A 14,060-nucleotide genomic window follows, 5' to 3' on the forward strand; every position below is an offset into this window, starting at 1 on the left:
ACGTCTTACATGAAGTATCTCGCTTGATATACAATATGGCTGGCGAGGAAGTTCTGCTTATATCAGAACATGTCAGATATAAGAAAAATAATGGGAAACTTATGTTGCTTTCTGATAAAATAATGTGGACAGCGGACGGAGCGGATAAACCACGGCTGTGCTACGTTTATTCCGACATCAAAGGTAGGAAATGCACCAGTCTCTGCCACTATTAACGATGCCGGATGCAGCATTTACCAGGGTGCATTCGGTGTATATCACACGCCGAAGATACGCCAAAGCAATCTTAACATTACGCCAACTTCCCACCCTGGGCCATACTTACGACAATTACCCACTCCAGGACGTTACGCCGATCGCAGACTCCCCGGGCCTTTCGACTCGTGAGTCAAAAAATGCTACACGTTTAGAGGACCATTTTTAAGAAGTTAAATGCCTTTGTTGTCGTTAAAATACTTAAATGCATGCAGTTGAAGTCGGTGTGTATGTGGACCTTTGAATTACAAAGTTTTGTGTTTATCCGGTATTTATGCGCCGACAAGTTAAAAACAGTGTACGCCACTACGCCAAGGAAAGTTGATATTACGCCAGTACGCCAAGGATACCCTAACTCTACGCCGAACGGCCGAAGATATTCCGATTTGTCTACACCGAATGCACCCTAAAGCATTTAACAAATTGCTTTGATGATATTAATACTAGTTTTCAATTGATATTCATCATTATGCCCTTCTTATAAATCTAAGGATCAGTTCAAGGTGCAAATTTGTACAACGTTTTAAATACATGCATTATTTTTAAACACATATTGTGTATTATGAACAAGTGAAGGTTGGTGTGTAATTATAGGAACCCCATTGTATAAGGAATTTAAGGTCTATAGATGGACTATAGTGATCATTTAATACTTAGCTAGTACTAGTGTAGACTCTGAATGGAGAAAGGAGATACCTAGAGAAATACGCATTGTATAAATATCCTGGGCACCAGAACCATGGGAGCAATCATGACAGCTGCCCCCACTGTCCTTTGCTTACAGGAATGAGCAGGGGCAGCCCTGTGTCCTTTGCCACCATGTAATAGTATCATTCATTTGCCATTTTAATAACGATCGATGCCTACTCTTTGCATTAAAACTATATGGTAATACTATTGAAAATGTATTCGCCCCTAGCTGGATTTGCAAGTCAATTTGCATGCATGTTACCTCTTCATGTGGTTGCTAAGGTGATCGATTATAGATGTACCTTTTTCTAAAGCTCTGACTCTGTTATCCTACAGTGCTTTCGGCACCCCAACCCCCCCCCCCCTTCGCACCCATCAATATGTACTTGTTTTCATAGGCTGTGTTAGAGAAATAAATATTTTGTTTATCAGATAAGAATTTACACTCAATTGATAATATAATATAAAGTAAATAACTACTTTTGGGAAGTGTGTGAATCAACTATATGTATTTTAAAGTGAATAGCAAAGTAATTTTACTTCTGGCCACTAAAACCAAGGAAGGCTGCCCAATGATATCTATTACTGGCAACCTGCTTTCAATAACCAGTCCATATAGATTGATAATTTCTTACATTTTTGTTTGAAAATATCTCCTTCAGGCACATTTAGAAATAGTGGGTGGCCCATCAAATCCCCTCACAAGTTCAATTCACTTTGAATGCATTTGCTATTATTGGTTTACATACCATAGCAATATGGTATGTACCTAAACATGTTTGAATCTATTTGCGCCAAGTAATTATTTCAAAAAGATTATGCTTCTTGTATTTTCCATACAAATTTAAACCTAAAGTTGCAGCTAGCTAATTAGATTTATATCTAGCTAGATATAAATCTAATTAACATCTTATTACCGGTACTTGTATATAAATATTTAATCCCACACCAGTGTCAATGTCATGAAATCTCACAAATGTCAATGTTATGCTCGAAATCTTTCCATTGATTTAAAGAAACAACTTTACATTCTTAATTGATAAGTGATAACACAATTTCTTTGCTACATGCATTCAATGATTGTGACTGTGTGAGAGTGAATGAGCTTTTTGAATACAGGCATTAGGAGAAATGCAGGTGAAATCAAAATATGAAAAAACAAAAAATAAAAACAAATTAGAACACTATTACCTTGCTAAAATCTAAAGAGATGCCTGGACACAAGCTTACGAATATCGAATATCGACCAAGGTTTTCTAATTTCGTAACGGGACAGGTAGAATATAGTTTTGTATAACACCTTTCACCATCTAAAACAATGCGGTAGGTTCTGGCGTTTCTTCACTATGTTGCATGAGAGTCCTACAAGCTTAATGTTCCGAATAACAATCGACAGCGCCGCGACAATAAATTTGATTAATCGTAATACTTTCGACCGCATGAAAGACATTTATCATTTATAGACCTGGAGTGAGAGTGGTTTGGCGAAATATTTCCCGAAGTGATGATGTTCCCCTCGGGTGAATCTGCCTAGCGGAGGGACTTGCATAGTACGAAAATTTGTTGTCCGTAAACGTAAACGTGCGCTAAAAGCATCATAATTACTATAAATATCATTAGTTGCGTGGCTTCCACGATTAATATCGTTGGTGGCTTCTAGCGAGTAGCGACGAATATGAAGAAGGCGCTAGAGAAAAGAAAGGCAGAATATAGTATCTACCGGTAAATCCATGATAAATTAAATAAACCAAAATGTGGGATTTTAATCGAAACACAAAAACGGATTTCGTTGCCATAATTTTCCCCATGACCTCCACTTGTGTATGTAGCTACTTATAAATGCTTTGTACGTATTTACGTAGTGCAGAGAATCAGCCCTGAAGGCAGCTCAAAAATGCAGCTTCAAACAGTGCTTCACGATGGTAACTCGTACAGTTTCCATTTTGTCAATAATGCCTATCCTGGCGCTGAACGTCGAGATCGTGATGACGTGAAGGACCTTTTAGCTCAATTAATACCTGCTCATAGGAAAAAAGCGAACAAAGATTTGGAGGAGAAGAATAAGTATGTTTCTGTTGGTGCATCTATATTTGTTGGCGAATGCAACTCTGCCTCTTTGAAGAATCAAATTGCATGTTTTGTTCTCTTTTTAGACTATTGCAAAATAATCCTGATCTCTACCAGCTATATAAAGATCTTGTTGTTGGTGACATTATTACAGCTGCAGAATTTTGGGCAAACAGAGCAAATGAACAGGTAAAGAATTCTTTTATTTATGTAGTTTTATTTTTGTTGTCGTAACGAAAGTGTCATACCATAATATGCACAAATTTATAGCATGATATAGCTAATAGAATAAGTTAGTTGCCATACAGTTAGGATGCCCATGCGCATTCAAAAATATCGGGTTACTGTGTTAAATTTTATTCTCCTTTTTCCCAATTTTCTCCCCCGATTCCAGGGCACACTTCGATGTCCCCATGTATACCCATTTCCCTAATGTAGAAATTAAAATGATCTCCCTGCCCACAAATTCGAGAACCACTTATAACTGTACACCAATTATAACTACCTAATTCTTAGACATCTAGCAATGAAACAGGGTCTGGTGATGTTCAAACTATCGGTCTGTCGTCTGGATTTCTGGTAAGGATTAATTCTTAATTTCTATCTATGTGAAGTGATTGAAGGTGTACATGTAAAGGGATTTTACGTTACCATTTTGGCTCTTTCTCCTCAATTTCACTTTATCAAAACCCTTTATAGTTCAAAATTTGAGGTTAGCTATAATTTTGCCGTGTCAGTGTAGTATACATACACACTTTACCTATGTTTCAATATATTTTTTTTTAGTCAGAGGTAAAACCAGAGAGTAGTGGTTGCAATGAACTGAGATATAACTTGGACGCTGATACTATTGCGGCAATATTTAAAACATACCCGGCAGGTACGATACAAAAATGTATGTCTTATTGTCGGCTACGGAATTTTTATTACGGTCGGTCTAAAAAGGAGTCTAACATTGTCCATTAGTTTAAAATGAAATTCCTCCTTGTTGGTCTGTCAAATTTAGGCACGATTAAGTGAGGACAGTGTTGACAAGTTACCAAGTTAATGAAGGCGTCTGTATATAGTCTCCCAACCTCGTACCCACGATTTTTCTCCAAGTCCCTTCGCCCATAATTTTTATTTCATTGCATTCCATTAGTAAACATGCTCAGTGATCTCTTATTAGTTTTCTACTGCAAAAAAAAAGGGGGGGGGGGAATTCGGTAACACAGTCAGATTTTGACTACTTCGGATAAAAAGGTACATTAGCCAGTTTTACCGCAAAGTACATTATGCGCAAACCGCGGTCTCACGTTAGCGGTTTGACGTCGCCGTTGTTGCAAATTTGACATTTGTCAGCAGTCCTTTACCTATACATTATGTTAGAACGATTAAAAATTGGAATCCAGTAAACAGTTGCCCTGTGAAATTGCTTCTTGCAATTTCTAATACTTCAATTTTTTTAAAATCAAATTTTGTTTACACCTGTAAAAGTTAAAAAGAACTTCCATTTTAATAACCGTCTATCGATCTACGATATCGTAGTACCTAGAGAATTACGAGCAGTCTTTATACGTGAAACGAGACACTATTGCAATGACAAAACGCTGAGGTAAACGAGCTATATGCATGAAAATACACCTCCAGCGGTTAAAAGAAACGGCAAAATTTCAACGTCAAGTCGCGGCTTACGGTTAGCAATTAAAGAAAAAACGTCAAACTAAAACTCTCTATTATTTGCCATTTTACATGAAGTATACGTATTAAAAATTGAGGCATTCTGATTGGCTTTTCCTGAAAAATGTAAATAGATATATCGACTAGTTTAAAACGAAATTCCACCTTCCATGCTACTGTGGAGTGTGGATCCGATCAAAAGAAAAGTTACAAATGTAGCTACAACAAGCTGTGCAACCCCGCTAAGAGGCCAAGTTTGTTTATCTGCCCTAACCGGTGGATATTTTGTTTTAGTTAAGAAGAAACACTTAGAAAACGTTCCTGACCAGGTGATAGTCTTTACATGGTATTTATGTAAATTATTAGTCAGCTGTAGGTATTTGGTATGTGGTTTATTTCCACTAAACCTTCATTGGTATTTTCCTAAATGCTGTGCGAGCTAATCCCTAAAACCAAACTATTTTCCTGTTATTCACATAACTGAAGTGAAAAAAACCTATCATAGCTATACACTAATCGCAATATCATCCGGATCCAAACTGCTTTATAGTGATTCACTATCAATTCTTTGCCTGCAGATGAGCGAGAAGGAATTTTGGACCAAGTTTTTTCAGTCTCATTTCTTTCATCGTGATCGTCAAAAGACTTCGTCGGATCTGTTTTTGGAATGTGCAAATAAGGATGAACAAGGTATGTACAGTAATGTAGGGAATAAAAGGAGCTGCCGCAAACCTTCTGTTACATTTTTGGTTCCTGGGTACGCAAGGGCGAGGAAACCTATCAATATAATCAGCTAGGTAACGTATACGGCGGTAAAGATAAGATTGAACGGTATATTTTCTGTGTTTGGTTATTATAACATACTGTATTTCATTTATTCAATTTTATCAATTAATTCTACTGCAAATTCTACCTATTATAGTGATTAATTAGCCGGGGGGTTTTTTTCAACAAAGTAATTTCAACCAACTAGTTATATATCCTAATTTTTGTCTACTTGTTTAGAATTTCTGGAACAAAAGCTTTCAAATTTCTATGATCGTTTGTTGGATATTTCAGAGTCATCTCCTCTTTCTGACCAGGTTTGTTTTGAAACGAACAACAAATGTTTTTGGCAATCTTTAGGTAAAATACTGTGTTTACGCCTTGACAGCATTGTTGGCACCACGTTGAAAGTTCAAAGAAATTTACGTTTATACGTACCGTATACATCGGGAAAACATTCTCGTTTTCGAGAATTCCTGGATACCACAAAGAGAATGTAACTCTTTATATTTTCGCCAGACATAAACAAAATCTATTCTTTCTAGGTATAAAGAATATACAATACACCACCACTTGACTTAAAGTAGTATCCTTATCGCAAATCTTTCCAACAAATGATGAGTATTTTATATTCTAGGGCTATGGTCATAAACAACAGTCTTCTGACTCTTCCGATCAGAAAAGCAAAAACGACAACCTGTTTCGTCGGTTCAATCATCAGAGCTCTATGGTACTCAAGTCATACGCGGACACTCCGTAAGTAACATACATGATAATTGTCTTGGCAAACATGTTACTGATGCATATCTAGGACCTGTGAAGGAGAACCATTCATAGCACGCATTGTAGAGAGGATAGACAGATTATCTCAACTGTATAAATATATTTATCCCGGTCATGCATGGCGTTAAAACAACCGAATCGTAGGCGAATGTCAGACAAAGACCACACTTAAAATTAGACAGCACGGCATAACTTTAGATTCTGAATTAAGTTATAACTTTCTTCCTTGGACAATTGTTCATATATATAAAATTGAAATTGTGTTATTGTCGCTATTAAAGTGATAGGCTAAATGGAAAGCAAAAATTGTTTTCGTGTCATATTTTACATGAAAATTTCTTAAGCACAGTTTCCAATATTCCAAAACGGGCTTTTAAGTGTTTTTGAGTAATTAATCGCGATACTGTTAAAAGTATTAAAACAAGGTAAATTGTGAGGATTGATAATACATGCCATAGGTATTTTCATGAATTCATGGATTAAACTAGAAGCTGCGCAACTCGATGAATCGTCTCGTTATGCAGTTCATCCTTTACCAATAGCTGGACACTTCATTATACAGAAAATTTTTAAAATGGCATTCATGCCGACATGCTAATCGCACGTTTGCAACCTTTGCCTAGTTACCAGTGTCAACTCGTGTAAACTCACGCACGCGCATAACTTACGAAAACGTCCATCGTCCATGACATTCACATGGCAGCTTTACAAACATTTAATAGTTCCCAGGTTGTGAATGAAAAGTCGACGAACAGCAAGGATGAACCACCGATAAAAGTGGTAATGTGTCCCGCTATTTTATTTTTCATTTCTGTGCCGGGTAGAGATGTATGAATGAAACAATTTAAAACAAGCCCTTCGTATTATTTTTTCAGGTCATGGGGCATGTTTAGACAGTTTTCTAATTAAAAACAAGCTTTTAAGTAAGGGTTAGAGTAATAATATAGATTACTCTTAGGTCTTTCCCTAATTGAAGATATATTAAGAAACCTTATCAGCCCCGTTTACACTTCACTCAAATTATCGGCACGCCAAACCTAAAATGGGTACTCGTGCCCGACCTTTTTAAGCGTACCCATTTTAACCGTACCCTGCCAATAAATGAATGTAGTGTAAACGCGGCATAAGATATTGACCTTATGGCATAGGCATAAGAAAATGGCGTTTTAGTAAAATTCCTCTAAATTGTATTAACGACATATAAGACTAAAATAGATAGTCAAATTTAGACAGCTAGCATTTTATGCGTAATAACCTGCTTGCCAATTAAATTTAAACAGTAGAGGTTCTAGTTCGACCCAAGGTTGTAACATGTAATTGACAATTGAATTATTTTATCAGGCTCGACTTCGAGATATGGTAAGATATGAGGATTTGGAGGAGGAAACTACGAACGAATCAGTAGTTTTGAAAATAAAAGACAAAAATCAGTTTTGTCAGGGAATTGCAGTGGAAACAACCCAGGTACTACGTTATTGTGTGAAATCTCAACTTTTCTCATCTATGCAGACATGCATTTGGCTGACTATTAGTACGATACTTTATTATAACATGTTAAAATTAATACACTAAAAGAGGAGCTATTAAACAAAAATCGGTTTCTGAGTTTAAGTAATCGAGAACTTTCTATTGGACTCAGCTCAATGGTCTCTGGAAGACTCCCAATTGTACTCAGAAAGCACAAAATATAAAACATCGTTAATTGCTGTTCGTTGTTCGTTGTAAATAGTGTTGTAAGGATTTATGATTGAATCGAATTAATAAAAGTTAAGATCTTTTTTTAAGTTATTTATAAAAAAATAGCTTTTGTACTGCAGTGTCATGCAATATTTATACTGTCCGGGAAATGTGTCAACTCATTATCTAGGCACCTCACAAGGTAAATTCGTATACCAATGGTACGGATAATCTCACATCTTATGCCGAAAGATGTTCTATGGACATCAGATCATGGCAACCAGAGCTTGTCAAGGTACAGACGAATATACGGTATTTAATTCTTACAATAAAAGCAGCTTTAGATATTTATCGTGTATATAGTTTTTCTTGTATAATTACGTTCATTACATGCAGAACCAATTTGTTCTGTGTTAGCGGGTAGCATACACGTAAACGATTTTTGTAATAAACAAACGCCTTTCTATCTTTTGATCATTGGGGATAAATATACATTATTTTTAAAATAGTGTTTTCATCGATCAGCTTAGCAATATAGACCTAATTCGTTATACTATGTTATGTAACCTGGTCATGCCTAGTCTATGCTACCTATTTTGCGCTCTTTTGGTATGTAACATGTTAGTAGGTAGGCTATGTATGACAATAATAATAATAATAATGGATGTTATGCCAACGTTTTCTAAACTTAGACTCTCAGCAGCGATTGTGCTTGCGAAGTTCTTACCGAATTCTCACCTGGTGGCCTGTTCATGAGAGATACGATGTCCGAAATTAACGGTATGTTAATTATTAATTGCCAATTCATCGTTTGTTCGTGTTTTTTTTTGGCATTGCGTGCAGTCGTAATATTTTTCATTCAAGTGATTTGATTATATTTGTTCCTCGCTTCATTAACTGATTAAAGAAAACTTGGATTTTTTAAAACATTTGGTCAGGGAGCTTTTCGGAAGGGAATATATTTATGAGATAATATTTCCCGAGATGAAACGAGATGAGATTTATTTAAATCAATCTCTTCTTATTTCTGCTCTTTTCCTGAAGAATTATAAGCTATTTGTATAATGTTTATGTGAAACAACTCAATTTATCATTAAATTGTGCATTTTTGTTTAGGCCATGGTCTTCAAACGTTGCAAAGAGAATTACGGCAACATTATAATGCAATTACCGAGTTACTTCGGCACTTTTGGTCTTGTTTTCCCGTCACTTCAATATTCTTAGAAGAAAAGGTGAATTCATTTTGACATTAGTTTTATAGGTGCTGTTACAAAAAACAATAGAGAGCTTTAGCAGTTACTATACGAGCATAAGACTACGAGTACAAACAAGATTCGTCATCCTTGCGTGTTGTTTGCTTACGGCATCAAGCCGCCACATACGTATTATCAGAAGTGTAACTAGGTATTATTTTTGTGTCCTCAAGTTTTCCCCAAATGTAGCTACAGGTCATGCAGGCACACGGCACAATGCTTGCTGTGCATGGGCTGATTGCTGCATGCCTGTGAATTTTGTACTCTTTCTACCGTTTTCGTAGTAATTTGTTGGCTTTTAACTCATATAAATTAATAAATTTATTTTTAAACAAAACGCCCGGTTCTGGCGTTAACTCCGGCGCACGTGGCAGTCTTTAATATAGAGCTTCTGAACGTAAACAACACAGTTCATATTCGCATTTAGATGCCTTGCGAACCTATAAATGTTCGATCGCGAAATTCAGAAGCACACCGTACTTTAAAAAGTATAGAAGTTCAATTGTTCAAAAATGTAAATAAACCGCATGATACATTCGCTTTGTCTTACACTTTGCCTTTGGAATTCGCGCTTATATAGTTATATTAAATCTTCAATCCTGTGCAAACTACGACGTGTCAACGCGCCCATACACGGCCATCATCTTGTTAAACGAGATAGCAGCGATATTATTAAAAAAGGACCGAGTCTACATGTATTAAATATATTCTTACCCCAATTCAATTTAAACTTAATCGAACGGGATGAAAACAACGGTTTATTTGTTCCTCTTGGAGGAATTGTCGTATCATACGAGCGAAATCGAATCGCGCATCGGAAAATTAGCCAAAGCTGTACACCACAACTCTTGCGAGAAAAGACTGGGACGTAGATAAATACGGTTACATACACTTTTCAAATACTAGAATGTTTCGCACCATTTCAGACTTGCGACGACAAAAAATAAAAATAGGTACGCAATGCGTACACGTGGGTAGCCTCGGAAACATTTGCAAATAATTGGCTGCGATGAAGCTATGGTTTGGCGAAAAAATTCAAGTTTGATTCAATGTCAAATTACAGGCTGCTATAGTGACGAGTCAATATAAACTAATGCTTATAATTTTACTTTCTAATGCCATATGTTAGCCAGTCGAATTCAAGAAATCGATTTTTTTGCAGAATATATTCAAATTTTTTTTTGTATTAATTTAAATACATTTTTAACGACAGAATAATAACATAAATAAAAGCATATTTACAAAAGATAGGAAATGCATGGTTTTTAAAAATAGAATAGGTGGACAGAACAAAAAAGAGAGTAAGGTTCCAAAGTGGTGGTACAAATCGTCTGATAAGATATATATAAAGCTTAGTTTGGAAGGAGAGCAAGGTTTTTAGACGTTTTCAAAGTATTTCTTTATGATGTCCCTTGATTATTTATTAGCTAGCATAGCATTCAATTTGACAGCCTTAAACAGCATTGTGCATCAGCTCATAGCTAGATGTTCCACAGATGACTCGCTAAATCAAATGACACCAGAAAAGCTTATCAATCAATTTTGATAGCAGACATTGATGAACTGGACATTGTTTATGACATTATCCAGAAGAAAATCATTGAACTATCCTAAAAGTTATGTTTATAGGAACACAGTTACATAAAATAAACTGAAACAAAAAAAAGTATAAAGTTCTGTTAAATTATGTTAAAGCTTCCTAGTGACAATTGATGCTTGTTATTTGACAAAATAGTATATATTTCATATAATTTAATTAAAGAATCTTATATGACTTTGAACTTATATATATATATATATATATATATATATATATATATATATATATATATATATATATATATATATATATATATATATTGTTCGCTACACTCTGTGTTTCACGTTTCTTCTGAAACGATCATCAGGCGATTCGCCTGATGATCGTTTCAGAAGAAACGTGAAACACAGAGTGTAGGGAACAATATATTCAAAATTTTGTAATATTTCATTGATTTTATTTTATTTTAATCGCTCTATTAAATTTTGATATCGAGCACTCTTTCTTCTTGGATACTTTACTTAATTGTATATATATATATATATATATATATATATAATATATATATATATTATATATATATATATATATATATATATATATTATTTTATATTATATTATATATTATATATTATATATTATTGAATATGTTATCAGTAGTTTACATACACATATGTTTCTACAATATACACATTGTCTGTGAGTTTAAACTCACTTGAGTAAAATTTTTAAATTAATTATATGTCTAAACGTGGAATTTTGGGAATGGGACTTGTTGCAATGACTATATCGGTCTTTGATTACTATTTCTCTATACAACCTGATTTATCAAGTCCCTTGCATTTTAAATATTCTGCTTCGACATGCTGTTTGTGCAGTTAAGCATAATTCCTTTGCTCAATTTTAGTGTTTACAGGAAGCATAATTTAGCACTTAATGTTTTGATCTTTTTGAAGCAAATGGAATATAAGTATTTCAGTACAAGTCATTAAATTTATACAAATTATTAAATATGCAGGGTGTATCAATATCCGCTCTGTTTTACAATACAAAAGCCATTTTAAATTTCCACAGGCCTAAAATCTATTATGGTTTAACCCAAACGTTTTTAAATTTAATTATTTGAAATTAATCAACAAATGAAATGGGCGATATAAGCAAGTTTTAATACTTATTCTGTGTTACCTTTGGAAATCATATACAATTATATATGGATAATAAATAGCATGCCAAAAATACTTACGAACAATAAATATGCTCCCCCATGCCAAAAGTACTTCGAAATCAATAAATATGTTCCCCAATTCCAGAAGTCGTGCAATTGCAACTGTTAGTGGCACTGGTTAGTGGTGTGCATCCATGTTAGTTCGTTTCGGTCATCCGACAATCACCGAAGATGTCGACAAACAGTGATAGTTCATAATCGTGATCTGTTCACTTTTCGAAGATGTGGACATTTAGACGGACGCGGACACTTTTCAGCTATAACATAGTGGTTAGCCGCGCATGCGCAGCGGCTACCCACAAAAACAAAACAAAAAAAGACAAAAACCGGTCGCTGGCGCCGGAGTAATGAATTTTTATCTCTATAGCTAAATACTAAAACAGTGAAATAGGTGACACGGCAGACAGCGTAATCACGCAACATTACGCAATAAACACTTGCCGAGATGGTAGATGCAAGATGCCTGCCTTGGGACATTTTTATTTCTGAGATGGACATCTGTCCATCTTCGATCTATGCCCCTACGATCCACTACGTAGAATTTTCGTCAGATGGCGTAGGCAAAAGCAAATGACGAATCTTATACTCGTAGACAAACTCACTGCTATATAAAGGTGCCTAATGATAGCGAGTTGCGTAGGAAGCACGATAATTGGGGGGGGGGGGGCACATATTCATATATTCATGTTAACAGACTTGTAAAGATAATCGATTTAAAAAAAATGATCGTGCACAACATGAATAAAAGAATATGTGCCCCAATAATCATGCTTCCTACGCCACTGATATAATGCCAACCATAACAGAGTGCACGATGTTAACTAAGCACCCTGTTAGTGTATGATGCTAATATTACGTTTGCTATATAAATAATCATGCGTGACTTCATTATTAAGTGTAGGGGGAGAGCGCGAATTTACGCGATGATAATTTTCCTTTGCTTCTAATAACGATTTTAGACTTTTGTATTGAGATTTTGTATTGAGATGTGATTTTGTATTTGTATTTATTTTTAATTGTATTTGTAAACACGTAGCCTATTAGTAAACATTGATTTTTATAGGGGCGTGTATTATTTTTACCATTTAAGATAGTGGCTGCTTTTCATAGAATTAGTATTTTTGGTTTTGACATTTCCGGTCATTTGTCATTACTTTTTGATTTTTAATTGACATTTTCCGACTTATTTAAACCACCGAATGTTCCTGGGCAATTATCATTTATAACAATATTATTTATAACATTATTCCGCGAAATTTTGTTGCCTTTCATCTCTAGTGTTTTCCAACTATCGTTAGTTAATATTTTTTTTACTTTTCTTCTAGCTAGAACGTATGACCAAATGCTTAGAGAAATATCGAGACATAAAACTTCGTAATTTTATTTCAACTCTGGAAAACCCAACGGTATGATATATTTATATTTGTTTTTTTAACTTGTATTCAGATTAACAGATTTCTCGGACATAGTAGACATCTCGGTTCAGTAGGCTTATGTCGTAGTACGAAACACGGCTTTTGTTATTCGAGGTAAGCCCTCGGGGCCTAAACCGAAAAAAAAGATTAAAAACCAAAAATAAAATGAAAAACCATTTTTACAAGAACGACTCGAGGAACTGGGGCCGGTTGTGCGAAAGCTGGATAGCGTTGTAAACATACCTGTAAATTGGAGCTTAGAGATGTTAAAAAAAAACCTCAATGTAAGAATACGATGGCTTAATACCAGGTTATATGCTGAACTACGATCAAATTTCGAATGTCGGTTGATAGTGCTATCCAGCTTTCGTACAAACGGACCCTACTCATTACAGCGAAAAATAGAGCGGATCGACACAAGGCCAGCTAGTTAAAATGCAAGAGCAAGCATGAGCATTTGACTTGTTTTCCAGTTCGATTCTCTTTCCATATTCACCCAAATCATTTTATGCATGGTCAATCATTATAATTTGTCATTTCCAAAAGGAATAATTCTTACGCTCCAAAATCTCATTTTGCAGTATGGAGAACATCTCATGAAAATGATTGATATTGCCGTCACAAAATATCAGACTTTGCAAGAAAAGAAAACAAAAGTGAAATTAAAATGACCTTACTGATGTACACGAAGAGAATATTCAATTTTGATCCGTGGATCAAACCCGTGGATA

At 35.1% G+C, this 14,060-nt stretch overlaps 1 protein-coding gene across 1 annotated transcript; it reads left to right on the top strand.

Moving 5' to 3' along the window:
* The first annotated feature begins 35 nt into the window (after window positions 1-35).
* LOC114536702 (general transcription factor IIH subunit 1-like) lies at window positions 36-14,060 on the top strand. The gene is made up of 16 exons (XM_028558056.1): window positions 36-183; window positions 2,808-3,009; window positions 3,099-3,201; window positions 3,529-3,591; window positions 3,799-3,892; window positions 4,966-5,000; window positions 5,250-5,361; window positions 5,677-5,753; window positions 6,074-6,192; window positions 6,942-6,999; window positions 7,561-7,683; window positions 8,087-8,191; window positions 8,589-8,676; window positions 9,013-9,128; window positions 13,240-13,320; window positions 13,911-14,060. The coding sequence occupies exons 1-16, from the start codon at window positions 36-38 to the stop codon at window positions 13,998-14,000; spliced, it is 1,614 nt and encodes a 537-aa protein (XP_028413857.1). The 3' UTR covers window positions 14,001-14,060.

Source organism: Dendronephthya gigantea, unplaced genomic scaffold (assembly GCF_004324835.1).
Source record: "Dendronephthya gigantea isolate DGI-Jeju-01 unplaced genomic scaffold, DenGig_1.0 000143F, whole genome shotgun sequence".
NCBI lineage: Eukaryota > Metazoa > Cnidaria > Anthozoa > Malacalcyonacea > Nephtheidae > Dendronephthya > Dendronephthya gigantea.

Coding starts and splice junctions, on each gene's coding strand:
- LOC114536702 (XM_028558056.1), top strand. CDS start 36: ATGGCTGGCGAGGAAGTTCTGCTTATATCAGAACATGTCAGATATAAG. Junction 7,684..8,086: donor TTGCAGTGGAAACAACCCAG/GTACTACGTTAT, acceptor CTCATTATCTAG/GCACCTCACAAGGTAAATTC. Junction 8,192..8,588: donor GGCAACCAGAGCTTGTCAAG/GTACAGACGAAT, acceptor TTCTAAACTTAG/ACTCTCAGCAGCGATTGTGC.